General features: G+C 44.1%; 1 protein-coding gene across 2 annotated transcripts in view; it reads right to left on the reverse strand.

Annotated features, from left to right (window-relative positions):
- Positions 1–17404, reverse strand: part of MTBP (MDM2 binding protein) — an 85361-nt gene that overhangs the window by 36488 nt on the left and 31469 nt on the right. For both annotated transcript variants that reach the window (XM_059723793.1, XM_059723792.1), the window contains exons 14-17: positions 17036–17200; positions 14744–14837; positions 13144–13299; positions 3052–3147 (exon numbers count right to left, since the gene is read on the reverse strand). In XM_059723793.1, coding sequence (XP_059579776.1) covers positions 3052–3147; positions 13144–13299; positions 14744–14837; positions 17036–17200 — 511 coding nt within the window. The remainder of the gene's footprint in view (positions 1–3051; positions 3148–13143; positions 13300–14743; positions 14838–17035; positions 17201–17404) is intronic.

A 17404-nucleotide genomic window follows, 5' to 3' on the forward strand; every position in this document is an offset into this window, starting at 1 on the left:
GACTAAATATAGACATTGGATTTATGACGCATTATAAACTTGCCTGACATCTGACTCCCCAGGTATCTCTCCACTATTCATCCCCCTTCTTTCTCTTCCCCCCCACTCCCCAGCCTCTCACCCATTGACTCCTCAAATCTACATTTTCACTGACTACCTGTCTTGTATGCATACCAGACTAGCCTCTGGCTTCTTTACTTTTCATTCCATCCAGGAAGAGCACCCACCAACTGTTGAAACTTCCTCAGCCTGACAAAGGGTTTTTAAACCCGAAAGCTTGCTTAAAAATTGTTTTCCAACTATTTAAGTTGGTCTAATAAAAGATATCAGATTCACCCAAAGAACCTTGTCTGCCTATGTCCTTAGACCAACACAGCTACAACCTACACCCCTGTAATAAATATGGTATTCTCTCTTTAAATTGTCCTGCATCATTAAGATTTTCTCAATAGCCACGATGAAGAGCAATATTGTCCAGTGTTATTCCCCAGGTTTAGTGAAGGGGGTCACTAAAGAAATAAGGCATTCTCTCTGGTCTCTATCCCTATAAAGAGTATACATGACCTGCGCTCTGATCTCCTCTGACATATTGCACTGCTCCTAAATTATCAGGCCAGCGTTACTCATTTTCTATCAAAAAAGATTCAGTAAGAAAAAATTCAGTAAGAAGCGAGCTTTTCTTAAGAGAGACCATTTAATCAGTTTTAGTAATGAGCTCATCACAAGAACAATGAAGACAAAAAATCTGATAATATAAAATTCTCTTACTTTCCAAATTTCAAGGTATTTGATTTCCTTTATTTATATTTGATAATAAGCCCTTTATCTCTTACAAAGATGAAAATGTTTTATTTTAAGCAAGCGGTCATTTTCCTCAGTCTGTTTTTATTGCAATTGCTTTCTTTTTGCAACTCTAGATCCATGCATTTACCATTGGTTCATTATACCAGAAACTTTGTTTAATCCTAACTACTACCCTCAATTCTGTGGCCTAAATCTTACAGCCAAAGTTTTTCTCCTGGACACAAATACTGGTGTGAAGAAACATGGAAGTAACTGATTATTACTGGATGCATTTACAGGTTCAATTAATGTGCCTGAATTTTCTGTGCAGAAAATTGAGGAGCATTAAATTGCACCTTGGCATGTATCTAAACGTGTGCCTGTTGGGAGCAAGTTTGCTCCCAATGAAAGCAGTTCAGTCCAGGTATGCTTCTGGCCTGTTCTGTCCCCCTGCAGAAGCCAGGGAGAACTCCAGGCTGCCCCAGGTGCCAGCCCCTGCCTAGCAGGGGACATGGGGGCTGGTCCCAATCTCCACAGGGTGGAGGAAGCTGTCCCAGCTCTGGGGATAGCTGCCTCCCAACCCTGGTCCCAAAGCCAGGACAACTCCCCCACCCTGTAAAAACTGGGACTTAGCCAGGCAGCAGCTGTGACCCTGTGCTGCCTGGGCTGACTGGGAGCAATCTGTTTCCAGCCAGAGTCTACACATGTGCTTTGGTGCATTAACGTGCCTTTTTTCTAGTACCGATTTCCCTTGCTTTGTGCAGATTCTGTATGTGTGAATTCGCTCTTATGAGATGACCCTTCTTATACCAAGAATTTGTTATATGTACGGTAAATTCACTCTTATGCGATCAGTGTGGCAGAAGCCTATAGTCAGATGCTTTGTGTGGTGCATTGTGGCAGTGATACGCAGCAACATATACCCTCCTGTGCGGATCTGTGCTCCTCATTCACCTGCAACATTTCTGTAGTTGCCATCCCCATTATGATAGTACACACAAGCACAGGGCGCTGTCTGGTATTGGCGAGTACCAAAATTGTCTCGTAAAAATGGTAGAAATGGGTCTGGTGGTCAGTATAGTCGAGGTCTTCGAACATATTCCTATTTGTTGCATTCTAAAGTAGGTTCCCTTTATGGGAATCCGAGTTACGTGCTGTTTTCCAGGAATGAACATACAGCAAAGTGAGGGAAACCTGTACTTGTATTGGTACTAGCAAACAGCACATTAGGCTAATTTAACACACAGTTATTGCTGCACATGTGTAGACGATGATGCTTTACCATGCATTATATTAGTCTAATGTGCAGTAAAGTGTGTCATGTAGATATACCCACTGTGCATTACACAAAGAACAGCACCCAGACCTAGATCGACCAGATTTAATTTACCTGGACAACAAATCTTCTTGAAGTTATGTTGGATCCACTAAAGAAACTGATTTATGTTATATTTAAATTATTTTATCATTTACTAGACATCTGCCATAGACTCAACCCTTCTAAATCTTTGAAGTTAATGGCTAAAATCCCATTAGCATCAAGAGCCTAATAATGGGCTTTCAGCAGCCTGAAAACACAGCTTGTTTTTTTAGCAGGAGACAGTAATTTGCTATAAGACATTCTTCCTTCCCTCAAACAAAGCGTAAACTCATTTTCTACTTACTGCTTGGCATGCAGTAGTCTTGGCCCGATACCCTCGCTATAGAAATATTTGTTGATTCACCTTGCCCCTAACACACTATATAATCTGCAATATATTATTAGGAGTAACTTCCATTATCAGCCAGGTAATATTACTTCCAGCAACCTCACAGTGTTTTTGAACTTATCTTTAAGGTATGTAGTAAACATCAATTATTAATAAATGACCTGGGAGCACCTGATAAATAACTGGTGCTGTCAATCATGGCCTACATGATAACTTCTGCCAATTCTTTTATTTGATGGGAGGACTGATTTAGATGCATCAAGGAGAGTGAAATTGTTGCCTGTCGCATTCTCACAACCAGCCTAAGAAAGATATTGCTGCTGATGCCAGTTCCAAATCATGAGGGTAAAGTAAAAGGAAATACAAGGAAATTTGGAAAAATGTAAAGAAACAAAAAGTTGTGTTTGAATGAAACTATTACTCAGTCACATACATTCCTAGAACTACTTGTCCATAAACAGCATTTAGGGTGAATGAATAGGAAGTCACCCATAATATAAGTCTATGCTGAATAGTAGTGTTAAAGAAACAATCATATCAAAGAGTACAGGGAACTTACTCCAGCCCATGATAATGGCATCCTGCTGCTTTTTCAAAAGGCAGGCCTCTCAGCTTCCGTGGAGAGAGCTCTGGTGTCAGAAGAAAAGCATTGTCACTAGGAGGGAAAAATATATATATTTTAAACAACAGCACTTGTGATGGATTAAGCTTTCTAGTGATCAGAACAAATTGCTCCATAAGGAACATAGTTCTTGGATTATGTGTAAGAGGTAAATACATAATTCAATTAAGGTCCAATTTAAGCAAAGCTAAATCACGTGCAACTACCAACAATGGTAGTATCAGAGAAGCCTCAAGAGACCTCAGCTGACTTGGAAGTCAGTCTGTGCGGCACTATAAATCAGGGGTCGGCAATTATTTTGGCAGGGGGAAGAGTTTCCGTGAGCTGTTGAGGGCTGCACACAAATTCTTTCAGAAGATATCGTTTTAACAAATTATAGATTAAAAAAAAAAAAAAAAAATCAAATCTTATACTAAAAATCAAACACATACATATACACATTTACATTGGGGCTGTGCGAAACTTCAGTTGTTGATTCAATTCTGCGGAGATTCGGACCGGTTGGGTGGCCAAATCTCTGAATCCAAAACGAATCAGAAGACCCTTTGATCTCTCTGAATTGAATCTGAGCCCTCCGGATCGATTCAGAGAGATTCAATGATTCAGACACGGACATACCTTTAAATGTGTTTTCTACAAGCTGCAGTCAGGTGGCTCCACTTCCAGCTCCTGACCAGCTTCCACCCACTCCACTTACCTGGAGCAGTAAGCAGCCACCTTCAAGCAGACTAGTGGATGAAAGGGAGCCCAGAAGCTAGAGATTGGAGCCCCACATGCTGGGGCAGGAGCCACCCAGGTGCAGCTTGCCGCCTATCTGGCTGGGCATCTCTCCTCTCAGAAAGTACAGCAACGTACTGCTCCTGCCCTCACTCTCCCCCGTTGTCTACACATTCTTTGAAAAGTACATGACAATTAAGAACTATCTCCAAGGGAGGCATGGGTTAAAAGAAGGCTTGGTTATATCCAAAAGAACTTTGGCAGAGAAACAGACTAAAGAAATGCTCTGGGCTGGCCTGTGAGCCTAGTCCAGACCACCATGGAATAGCCACACCATAATAAATTTCCAAAGACAGAGAGAGGGGACTAGATAAAGAAGCATCAACAGCAGATGTCTGCTGGATTTTACACTCCCCTCAATGGACGTGCTCTTTCTGCATTTGCTTTCTCGACCCAATGGCATTAGGATAATTTGGGGAAGCACCACATTCATCAGAGGTGCTCAAGAACCAACCACACCACTGGACAAACCTCTAGTCCAGTGAATTCCACACTGCACCCCAGTGCAGCAAGGCTATGGGGTAAACAGCCTTGGAGTTGCACTGCTTTGACTGCTTCTAAATTAAAAGCTCACTGTTAAAGGTGCATGGCTATCTGTGAAACAGTGGTCCATTGCTTCATAAAGCTTGGCAACCACTGCTTTGGCTAGTAAATCTCTGACTGGTTCCTCTGCACTTCTGTGCTTGAACACACGGTCCTCTCATTGCTTATTCCCAGATCAAATCTTAATTTCCTTTTTCTCTCTGAGAGTATCTTGATCTGCACTCCTGACAGATCATTCTACTCCCAAAGACAGCAAAGCTGCTGATCCTGAACAGAAAGGATAGAGTGGGAAAGAGAGGGGGAGGGGTGGTACTATGTCAATGAGCGATATACAATCAACACTTATCAAAATGGAATCGGAGGAAGAGAAAGTAGAAGGATTGTGGGTCAGGTTACATAGAGGTCAAGGAGAAAGGGATTTGGTGGTAAGGGTCTGCTACAGACCCCTACACCAAGGGGAATAAATAGATTCGGGGCTCCTGAGGCAGCTCTCAGAGACCATAAAAACAAGGGAGGTGGTAGTCATGGGGGACCTAAACCTATCCAGACATCTGCTGGGAGACGCAGACAGCAAAGTCCCACCGTTCACGCAGGTTCCTATCCTGTGTACAGGACCTCCATCTGACACAGGAGGTACATTGTCCCACTAGGGGGAAAGCCTTACTGGACCTGTATTGGCAACAGGGAATGACATGGTAGGAGACCTACAGATCGGCGGTCACCTGGGGGACAGTGATCACCAAATAATAGAATTCACCATAAGACCTTGAGTGGGTAAGGCAACTAGTAGGGTGAAAGTGCTAGATTTTAGGAAAGCTGATTTCAATGAACTCAGGCGTTTAGTCAAGGACACACTGCAGAGTAGGAGTTTTGAAGAGTTGGGAGCCCAGGAAGGGTGGCTGTGCCTTAAAGAAATGATCCTTCGGGCACAGAGGGAGATGATCCCAATGCGGGGAAAAAGGGGGAAAGGGGCCAAGAGGCTTCCTTGGCCGACCAGAGAAATCCAGAGCAGTCTACGGGCTAAAAGGGGGGCATATAAAAAAAAGTGGAAATGGGGAGAGATTAAGAGGAGTATACCTCCTCTGCTTGCGCTTGTAGGGAGGCAGTTAGACAGGCCAAAGCTACCATGGAGCTGAGGATGGCATCCCAAGTTAAGGATAACAAAAAATTGTTCTTTAGATATATAGGGAGTAAAAGGAAGGCCCAGGGAGGAATAGGACCTCTACTAAATGGGCATAAGCAATTGGTGACGGACAGGGGGGACAAGGCTGAACTCCTCAACGAGTCCTTTGCCTCAGTGTTCCTAAGCAAGGGGCAAGACAAGTCTCTCACTGGGATTGTAGAGAGGCAGCAGCAGGACGCCAGACTACCAGGCGTAGACCCTGAGATGCTGCAGAGGCACTTGGAGGAACTGGATGTGTTTAAGTCGGCAGGCCCAGATGAGCTCCATCCGAGGGTACTGAAGGCACTGGCTGACGTCACTGCGCAGCCACTGGCGGGAATATTTGAACGCTCGTGGTGCATAAGCCAGGTCCCGGAAGACTGGAAAGGGGCCAATGTGGTCCCCATTTTCAAGAAGGGGAGGAAGGAGGACCCAGGCAACTATAGGCCAGTCAGTCTCACCTCCATCCTTGGCAAAGTCTTTGAAAAAATTATCAAGGCTCACATTTGCGAGAGCCCTGCAGGAAAAATTATGCTGAGGGGAAACCAGCACGGGTTCGTAGCAGGTAGATCATGCCTTACTAATCTAGTCTCTTTTTATGACCAGGTTACAAAACACCTGGATGCAGGAGTAGGGTTGACGTCGTTTACTTAGACATCAGGAAGGCCTTCAATACGGTATCCCACCCCATACTGGTGAACAAGTTAAGAGGCTGTGACTTGGATGACTACACAGTCCGGCGGGTGGCAAATTGCCTGGAGGGTCGCACCCTAAGAGTCGTAGTGGATGGGTCGGTACTGACCTGGAAGGGTGTGGGCAGTGGGGTCCCGCAGGGCTCGGTCCTTGGACCAATACTCTTCAATGTCTTCATCAGCGACTTGGACAGAGTACATTTCACTCCCTCATCCAAGTTTGCAGATGACACAAAACTGTGGGGGGAAAGTGGACACGCCGGAGGACAGGGAACAACTACAAGCAGACCTGGACAGTTTGGACATATGGGTGGAAAACAACAGAATGCAATTCAACAAGGAGAAGTGCAAAGTGCTGCACCTAGGGAGGAAAAAAATGTCCAGCATACCTACTGCCTAGGGAATGACCTGCTTGGAGGCATGGAAGCAGAAAGGGATCTTGGAGTCCTAGTGGACTCCAAGATGATCATGAGTCGTCAGCGTGACGAAGTCATCAGGAAAGCTAATGGCACTTTATCGTGCATCAGCAGATGCATGACGAACAGAACCAAGGAGGCGATACTTCCGCTCTATTGGGCGCTGGTCAGACTGCAGTTGGAGTACTGTGTGCAATTTTGGGTGCCGCACTTCAAGAGGGATGTGGATAACCTGGAGAGGGTCCAGAGAAGGGCCACTTGTATGGTTAAGGGCTTGCAGGCCAAGCCCTATGAGAGACTAGAGCACCTGAACCTCTTCAGCCTCCGCAAGAGAAGGTTGAGAGGCGACCTTGTGGCTGCCTATAAGTTCATCAGGGGGGCACAGAAGGGAATTGGTGAGGCTTTACTCACCAAGGTGCCCCTGGGGGTTACAAGAAATAATGGCCATAAACTAGCAGAGAGCAGATTTAGACTGGACATTAGGAACAACTTCTTCACAGTTAGAGTAGCCAAGGTCTGGAATGGGCTCCCCAAGGGAGGTGGTGCTCTCCCCTACCCTGGGGGTCTTCAAGAGGAGGTTAGATAGGCATCTAGCTGGGGTCATCTGAACCCAGCACTCTTTCCTGCCTATGCAGGGGGTCGGACTCGATGACCTATTGAGGTCCCTTCCGACCCTCACATCTATGAATCTATGATCATTCAGAGAGGCCATACGTAAAGGCCTCCAGGGTAGGGGCCAGCAACTTTCTCAATCCGTGGGCTGATATGACCCGGTTCAGGCTCAATATGGGCCAGGTGGCTTCCATGGCACATCAGTAGCAAGGGGCTTTTCCTGTTCCCACACTGGGGCAGGCAACTGGGAGCTGCACTTGCACTACTTCCACCTCTTCCAGGCCCCTGCTTGCTGGCTAGAACATGGGTGCAGCTTCCAAACGGTGGGGCTGCTACTACTTCCACACTGTGGCTTTAAGGCAGGGTGGAGAGGGGACAGGGAAGAAGGCAGGGAGAAGCAGCAGCAGCACGGACATAGCATCCAGCTGCCTGACCCTGGTGCAGATCCCCACCAACTAAAAACTGCATTCATGCTGCAGCTGGGTGGGGGGTGGGGAAAAGCAGTAATGGCAAAGGCACAGCTTGAAGTTGCGCAGCCCCAGTGCAGTGCAGCTCCTCGTTGCTTAGCCCTGACAGGCAAAATTTGGCTTGCAGGCTATACATTGCAGACCCTGCTCTACAGAGTGGGAGTAGCTGAGAAAACAGCTACTATAAGGTAAGTTTGGATTATGCATTGTACTGTATAAAGATAGTATGAAAGACTGAGCTCCAGTGCAGGCCAGAGACATGGTTCTTCTTTTCCCCCTACAAGAGCTCAACATTGTTATAATCTAGAAAGGAGACAGCTTTAGGAAACTTCTTTGTGCACTGGCTCCCAGTGTAGCAGCAATGCTGCAGGACTTGACAATTAACTGCCTGGCAAGTCTCAGGAATTCCGCTCTACCAGATAGGAAGGGGGAAAGAAAGGATAGGAAAAGTCCATAGATAATGGATGGTTAGAAGAATAGACCAGGAGAGGCAGGCAAAGCTAAAAATATTGGTTCCTTTAATGCTTTGGTCCATTTTCACTCACGTGTAGAAATTCTCCTCCCCTGGCACGCAAACATATGGAGAGGACAATCTTGGCACAGACAGATACAACCTAAAGTAGGTGCAATTTTCAGTTATCGTCAAACATGCACTGTCTGTTTAACCTAAAAGCATGCAGGAATGCCGCTCATTTGAATGACCTTAAAAATTGTTTGCCATACCTCAAGCTATACAATCCATAAGCATCCCAAGTTTCCTAATTGTGTACAAAGGAACATAACAGATACCCCAAGACCATATATTCATCCAATAGATGCAGTCAGGCATTAATGTTATACTTAAAACACGACTTATGTATCAGTGAATTAGTATTCAAAGTACAGCATGCCACAGTAATAATTAAGGTCATCATAAAGTGAAAAGGGGAGGTGTATAGGCGTGTTAACCTTTCCAATCTAAAGCCAAGGCAGTTAATTACCATTTCTTTGAGAAGAAATAGTACTGCAAAGACTATTTTAACCCCTGGTAATTCTTTTCATGGCATAAACTCTTTCACTGCTTGAAAACAAAGCTGCAGGAACATTTCATAGTGTAAACTCTTGAAGACACAAGGACACAAGTTCCTTTGCCTTGCATTCATACAATCCCCAGCAAGTGGCCCCTAACTCACGTCCTGATCCTTTGGATGCTACAGTAACATATGAAACAGTAAAGACTTTAAACCAAGAGACTTAAAATTCATCTAGCCCCAAAGGCCGGTTGAACGTACCCGAGTTACTCTGTGGGCTGCACCAAGACAGGCCCTCTGCAGTGTGCCGCAGGGCTGTCCTGCCTGTGCAAAGCATGTGCCAGCCCCTAGGACTGCCTTGGGGTACATGCTGCCCAAGGTGCAAGGGCTGTACCCAGCACTGCAGACAGCACAGGGGGTCGGTCCAGGGTGCCACACGCAGCCTGTTCCTAGGGCTGGACTGGCTATGTGTGCTACACATGACACAGAGGGTCAGTCCAGGGCATGTACTCAATGCAACACCCTGCTGATCAGCCCCACTCACTGGTTCTGGGTCCATGCACTTCATGGAACATGTGCCTCACGCTGATCCCCTAAGCCACATGCAGTGCACACAGCTGGTCCAGCCCTGTGAGCCATGTGCAGCATGTGCCAGCCCCAGGACTCAAGCACATGGTACCCAGGGCTGGCACAAGGTATGCACTGCCCATGATGCTCACATAGCACAAGGGATCTGGGAAATGAGCTGCATCTGGCATGCTAGACCGACCCCCTGTGCTGCCTTCAGCATGCATGGCACCAGGTACAGCCCACATACCAAACATAGCACGCAGGGCCAGGGCTTGTCCAGCAACCCACAGACTGGATCATATGGCTCCATGGGCCCACAGAGCATATCTTTAACACCCCTGCTTTAAACGTTGCTGAGGCACTGGGCAGCCTAACCATGATTCTGTATATAATCAAGATAAAGGGCATCAAGTCAACATTCAAGAGAGAGCTTTTTAAATGACTTGAAACCTCCTACACATTTCTAGGGAGATTAATTGCATTTAATCTTAAAAGCTTGCTTCACAGGCAGTACAATTTGCTATAACAACTTAAGGGTTTATTAATGTGATAAGGGAGAATCTGTTACAAAATTCAGCAGACAAAATAAATGTTTTCCCTCTCCCAGCTTTGGTAGATATTTAGATCTAAATTATTTGCACTTGTAACTTGGGTATTCTAAAAAACAGCAGACTAGTTTTCTAAACCATGGTATTACAAAGAGGACCGCAAGTATACAGTGTGTTTTTATGATACTGGCATTTTACTGCAGAAAGAAAATTAGGAACAGGCAGCAACCAGAAGACAAAAAAAGGAAGAGGTTTATAAAGAAAGTGACCAGGAGATGGACAGCAGCATAATGAACATGAAAGATATAGACAGGAAGAAGCAAAAGGAGATGCCCATGCCACACAGCTGTGAGATATGAACGTTGTTGCTATGGGACTGTTCCGTTCATATACCTTTAATCCCAAGCATCTCCATATAGAAGGGAAAATGCTAACAGGAGCGCTACAAATGCAAAGGGGAATATAAAATTATCCTGTAATGCAAGAATAAGAATGTATTTATTTTTTAAAGGAATCTTCAAATTAGGACTACATCAGTAACGGTTTTGTTTAGTTGGGTGGCCAAACAGAGGAAGGGGTGGGGGAAATAGGCATGGCAGACTGGTAGGAAGTGGTATGAAGAGAAGAAATCAATGTTGAATAAATAAAAATACATTTTTTTTGTGTGTTGCCTCACTGAAAAAAAAAAGCACACATTTCATTTTAGGATAAATATAATGTTGCATTTATCCTGAAGCTAAGTTTAAGTTCCAGCAATTTTAACAGAATCAAAGAAACAGAAGTAGAAGGTTGGCCACACTCACCATTCAGAGTGCCAGTAACACCACCACTCACTCCCAAGTAGCTAAGGCGCTCACCCAGGATGCGAGATACCCAGCTTCACATCCCCTCCATTTGAGGAAACTTGACTCTACATAACCTGATATTCAGGAGTGCGCCCAAGTTGCCACCTTACCAGGAACCTATGTCTTTGGAAAATAAAACAGTCCAGTTGTGTGTGGATGCAGAGTTTGTTTCCAAATCTAGTACCAAATTCTATCCTGATAGAGATCCGGGGCAGCTCCAGCCCCCGGTGCAGTTCCAATCCAGGTGATGATCATCTGTCATCAGGGACCACAACAGGGCCAATTCAAGAAGAATGAAAGAGGAATAAAGAAAAGGGAATAGAAGGGAAGATGTAAGATGTAGAAAAAGCTCTCTAAGCTTAAACACACTCCCATGGTAAATAGAGACTTGTTAAAAAAAACCAAACAGTTATCTAGGAGACTCCATGTGGTAGAGACTCGTCTTGGAAAATATGTAGAATTTCTGAATCAGCAAGTCTAGTTCAGATTCATAGGACAATTCTTTGCTATCAGCATATTCAATAACAGCTCATTCGTGTCTCCGAAGCAAAGCTGCTTAGTGCAGCACCTAATACCAGTCTGATCTAAACCCTCAATGAAATCAATTGAAGGTTTCCCCATCTACTTTAGCAGAATCAAGCCACGCTCTTGGTGTCCAAAGTAGAGGGAAAAAAAACCCAACAGACAACAACTGTCACCTTTGTTGATGGCATCAGCAGAATAACTCAAGGGTCCTCTTTCAATAAAAGCAGTTGTGCTACAGATCAAGACTCTGCCATGTTGGCATGGTGGAGCAAGGAAGCCCGATATGGATACACATCGTTGGTATATCAAGTCTGTTTTCCCTTAAATGGGCAAAAAAGCAAGGCACAAGCAAAGTGCTGGACATCTTTGTTTCTATCTGGGAACAAGTAGGATGTGGATGTTCAAATATGCCACTATCAGGCCTTTCGTTTCTGGACAAAGAAAAACAAATTCTCTTTAATATCTCATTGCTATTTATTTTGGTTGGCATTTCCAAGTTATCGAAGTGCTCTCCTACTGTTCCAAAGTACAGGTGACCAACCTGAGGCACATGTGCCATGGGCAGCCTATGTGTGCGTCACCCAGAAGATCATGGAAGAGACAGGCAATACAGCAGTCAATACAACAGGAAGCAGACAGCAAAGCAGCATATTAGACCAAAGGGGATCAGAGCAGCACATTGGAAGGGCGCAAGTAGTTTTGCTGGCCTGGTAGGGGAGGTGCCCTTCTTGGCCTTGAATGACTGTGTGTGGTTGGAGGATGAAGGCCTGTCCCTTGCACTGCGGGCAGGCTGACCCCTGCGAGAGTCTATTATTTCTCCAATGCGAGGATCTTGGCTATGCAATTTATGTGGCGGGCTGCTCTCGTCTCAGCCTTTCCCTCTATCTTGCTCCTTCAGCCTTTTGGCTAGGGGCAACTGAGACTAGGAGACATCCGAACTCCAAGGTTTCTGTCTGATCAAGTGAGACTGGAGACATCTGAACCCCAGGGACTCTGGGCCTGAGGCTTGCCAGCCTGGATTTGGTGAGTATCTGAAGCCCCAGACCAATGGGCTCTGGGAGCGAGGATTACTTGCCTGGTGGTAGAGCCAAACAAACTTGAAAACTGAGCTCTGTTCAAATTCTATTTTGGAACTTGAGTATTGGGCTTTGCCCAGCTGAATTGTGAACCGATTTGGCCTTGAACCAGATTTAAAAAAATCTACTATACACACACACACACACGTAGTGCACAAGTAGTGCAAAAGTGCTGCTTAAAAGTGTTTATAGAGTACTTGTGCTACATCCTGCAGCAGTTTCAAAAGAGAGAAACTGCATCAGTTCTGGATTGACTATGTCTATGGGTACCTGTAGTCATTTCCCCATATGGAGGTTACTACAGATATATATTTATTTCTAGGTCAGTATTTTCAGATTTGCTTCCCACTTCCATGTGCTCAGGGAGAGCAGTGTCTGACAATAAGGGAGCGGGGAAGGGACTGCAGGGGCAGAGGGATACTTGACTCTCCAGATTTAATTTTCCCTGCTGTAGAAGTGGGAAGGGGGAAAATTCAAAGCAAAACTCCAATAATTAGATTCTACACCTGGATAATTATAATACATTTATAAAATTTTTTCATATATAGAATCTAATTATTGGGGGACTGTCTTATATTCAATTTCAAGTAAATATAGTAACACACCTCTGGTTTTTATATCTTTCATTTATGAAACTGTGAGCACTAACTGATTAGAAAGCACTGAGGGGCTATATTCAGACTTAGTGATAGAGTTGTTAATTGCTCATTAATGTAGTCATTAAAATCGCACCAGTTTCCACCAATTCTGAAGGATGCCCCCAAGGTTTTGTTTATGAAACTTTACCTCTTTTGAATTTGTAATGGCTGAAGATCCCCAATCGGCAACCCCTCTGGAGTAAAGTATTTCAGTAGCTCTTTAGCATCCAGCAATGTCAATGACTCCCTCTGACCATCCTTATGTCCTAGCAATTGCTCAGATGAATGTGTCAACATGGAACCTCTGGAAAAGAAAAACAACAAGAACTGGAATTAAAGAAACACAATCAATTCTGCCTCATCAACTCATTGATAGCTTAAGAGACAAAATACTGTAGATTTCCAATGCAAGACAACTGGCATCACCACTGCAAAACACTGCTACATAAAACTTTATAAGAAAACTTCCTTGATGGTAAGGACTTACCAACTTTCCCATTATAAATTATTTTCAAGATTTCACAGCTTAGCTGTGAAATTAAAATAGAGAGAATCAGTCATTCAGATATTCAGCCTGTGGGCAAATTTTAAACACTTCCAGATTAATTTTAAATTTCATGAAAAAGATGCTTACAGCATAAGCAACAAGGGAAGCAATATATGACCTTCCACTCCTTTTTTTCATTGAATCTCATTCAAGGACAGCACATGCTTCCTCTTTCCTACTGACAACTAGCTGTGGAATACCAAAGGATAACTAAAAAAAACAACCAATCACTTATGTGGAAAACGATTCGATTAACATTTCTTCTTGGGATTTATACAACACTTGCCTATTTGAAAGGGATGAAAAGGTTCTTGAGCTGCCACTCAAAAGGCACAGTTAGCAGGAAGCATGTTCATTTCTTTAAAAAACACAAAAACGGGCAGTATTTTGAAAGAGAAACAAGAAGGTGGAGAGATAAGTTAAAGATGTATGAAAGAACTCATATAATATATCATGTTACCCAGAGACTTTGGAAATTTAGAGAATATTAACTGACTGATAACTCATTTTGCTGACTGGTGTAAGCTTATCCAGGAAAATGTCAAATACCCACAACAGACCTTGTTTCAGAGAGATTCAGAGAGAGCCATTAGGCTGATGTGAAACAAATTCTAAGACTGTCTTCAGCACCCAATGCCATAAGTCTGCAAAAGCAGGACTCCGAAGGAAGAGAAGTGGGAAAACATCCATTTCAACATAAACTGAAATCTAGTTTATTTTAAAAAGCTGTCAGTTCTCATCTGCTCTGAAGATTGTGCTGTGAAACTGATTTTACTTAAGAAACATGAAGATAATGATGGTGATTATTTGTAGTGAGACATGACAGCAAAAACCCCTGTGCTGCATACACATCTACAGCTTAAGCCACTGACTATACCAGTGTAGAAGGGCACGTGCATATTTCTGAAGGGGAGATGAGAACCAAGAATTACACCAAGGCAGCTACGGGAATGAGACACCTTGTAACTATATTCCTTCAAAAGGCTTCAGAACAATGATCAGACTTAAGCACCTTGAGATGCCTCAAAATACCTTTACAAAATGGTAGCAGAAAGGGAACTCATGTTAGTCTCAAATTAATTTCTCTTTGCTCTGCAAGACCCTTAAATACTTTTTGTGAACTGACAAGACAGCTGAAAATGTGGATAGCTCCTCTGGAATGATGCTTAATCATTCCTAATTAGAAGATACTTATACTTACCTCATTTTTTGTTTAATTTTTTCAAAATTTTCCATATTCTGAAGAACACTTCTTTCTGGCCACTCCAAAGCATTGGACCCAATTAGCTCAGATTCTGAAAAAAAGATGGTTAGCTGAATATAAAACTATAGCTATTAGTAATGTGCAAGATGAAATTTATCTCCAGTCAACGGGGTTGGCAAAGAATCAGGCTGCGGCTCTAACTCTGTAAGTCATAAATAGTAGTTTTCATGGAATCCATGGTTCTAAGTAGATCTCCACATCCTCTACATCTTGGGGTTTTTTTTGTTAAAAAAAAAAATTAAAAAAAACCCCAAGTAACTCAAAGTAGTATATTCCACATTGCCAGACATGTGTGAGATAGTATAGAAAGCACTGAGGAAATGAACTAGGTCTCCAGGGTTCTGCAAAATGGTTGAGAAGTGAAGGAAGCCAGAGTAGAGAGTAATGTATCTGGAGTCCTGATATAGAATATCCTGACACCAATGTTTTCATAATCATTAATGGTGTCACTACATACAGACAGTGTTGTAAAGAGCAATGCAAAACTGAGAAAAAGCTTGTAAGATCTACAGGGAAAAAGTATTGGTTAAATATTTTATATAAGCAATAGGGGTGCACCGACAGAGATTTTGGGGGCCAATACCGATAGTCCATTTTTAAGGAGGCAATACTGATCCAATTTCTGATACAGCTGCATCCAGCTGGTAAGTCTGTCATGGTAGAAGGAAACAGGGGAGGGCAGAGGAGTTGGGGGACAGATCAATGCCCTCCACAGTGAGGGAGGGAGTGGGGCTGGGGTAGGTGCTGCCTGGCCGGGTGGGGCAGGGCACGGGATGGAGCCGTGGCTAGTCTGGGGATTGTGGGGTAGCTCCTACCCCTGCGTGCACCCCAGGAGGGCACAGGGGGAGGGGGCATGTGCCCCATGGATCTGCACAGGGCAGGGCAGGGCAGGGCAGGGCATTGGGCTGCAGCTGCAGGCTGGGGCCGGGGCTGCTCCAGGCTCTTCTCAGCAGGGGCTGGACTTAGGGCGGGTGGTGGCGGTGCTGGTAGGGGATACGAGGGGGCTGCAGCCACCCCAAATTTTGCCATAGCCCCCCCTCCCAGCGCCGCCACCGCCCGCCCAGTGCAGCTCCGGCTCTTCCCAGCATGTGGGCAGAGGTGAGGGTTGAGCCAGGGCTGCACCAGGCTCAACTCCCCCCCCCCCCCCCCGATGAACCATCCCACGCTCCGTCGTCACCTGTCCCCAGCCCCACTTCCTCCCTCACCGCAGGGGGCGTTGATCTGCCCCCCCCCCCCCCAAAAGCCCCTTCCCCTTCCATCACAGACTTACCAGTTGCATACAGCTCTCCAAGCTGCTGGACTATGCTCCTTGCTGCCTGCATGCTGCGCTGCATACCCACATGTGCATTTATGGGTCAAATTAAATCAGCTGCTTCAGGCTGATTTCCAATTTTCTTTATACCAGTGCCAATCCGATAATTGGGCCAATGTATCAGTGCACCTCTAGTTAGCAACATTATTAAATAAATATCAAAAATGAAACCATCTTGTTCAGTTACATGCCAACTAACAGAAATTGTATCTTTGTGCTATGAGTTCCCGATTACTTCCTTCCGAGTTTTGCGAAAAGCCTGCACCTGGAGAAGGCTGGCATCCTCTTACGGCCTTAAACCATTCATTTTAGCAAGTTTAATTCTCTCTCTGAAGAGGAAGGTTAGGCATGTCAAAAGCAGATACCACACGAGTCTATGAAGGCCTTTTCTTAAAGCTGGACATGGTATAGGGCTACAGAGCTTCCACACAATACCTTGCTGTTTTAATACTGTATTGGCCATCCCAGATATATGCACATACACTTCTGCGGAATTAAGCACCTGTATGTTTCCTTTCATTCTATACAAGTAACTTATGTGGACAGAAAACTACACAAGCTATCAAATGAAAGTGTGAAAAAAAACAAACATAATATAAAAACTGTAAAAATCTTCTATGTAGAAACAGGAGAGGCTGGACAAGAATATCTTAAAATCACAAGATGCAAAATTATTTATAGTATTGTATAAAAGTCATATTTTTGTCAGCAAAACCTGAAGCATAGATACTCCAATGGCGAGAACAACAGATGCATGAATGTACAAAACTTGGAAAATATCTTTCCCACAGTTTCTCTCGTTTGGAATGAATTCTTTTAGGTATACTTTAGTATCACTGAAATATGAAAATATAAAAAGTTTTATTTGTAGAGAGTTTTTTGAAAGCATGGTGAATTTTCTAACTAAAGATACCTACCACAAGTCACTGCATGGATGCTAGGTTTGTTTTTTTCTTCATGTAAAAGAGTTTTTGGAAGGGCGGTGTTACACAGCTCAAAAAACTGCTCCCTCATGAGTGTTAACAGGGTTTTGAGCTCATCAACAGAAATAGTAGAAAGCTCTTTGGCTGATTCTTGCCTCTCTGGAGGAGAGAGAGAGAGAGAAAGATCAAATGTGCTATCATAATCACTAAGTAAATCAGAAAAGATTAGAACCTGGTCAGGAGAGAAAGGAGTTGATCCAAATCCCGTTTTGCGTGTTTGAGAGAGACATGTTACTGGTTTCTTACAGCAGCGGATACAACCACCTTTACCAGCAACTGAGCCTGAAGTTTCATTTGAATCGT

This window comes from Alligator mississippiensis, chromosome 3 (assembly GCF_030867095.1).
Source record: "Alligator mississippiensis isolate rAllMis1 chromosome 3, rAllMis1, whole genome shotgun sequence".
In the NCBI taxonomy this organism is placed as follows: Eukaryota; Metazoa; Chordata; order Crocodylia; family Alligatoridae; genus Alligator; species Alligator mississippiensis.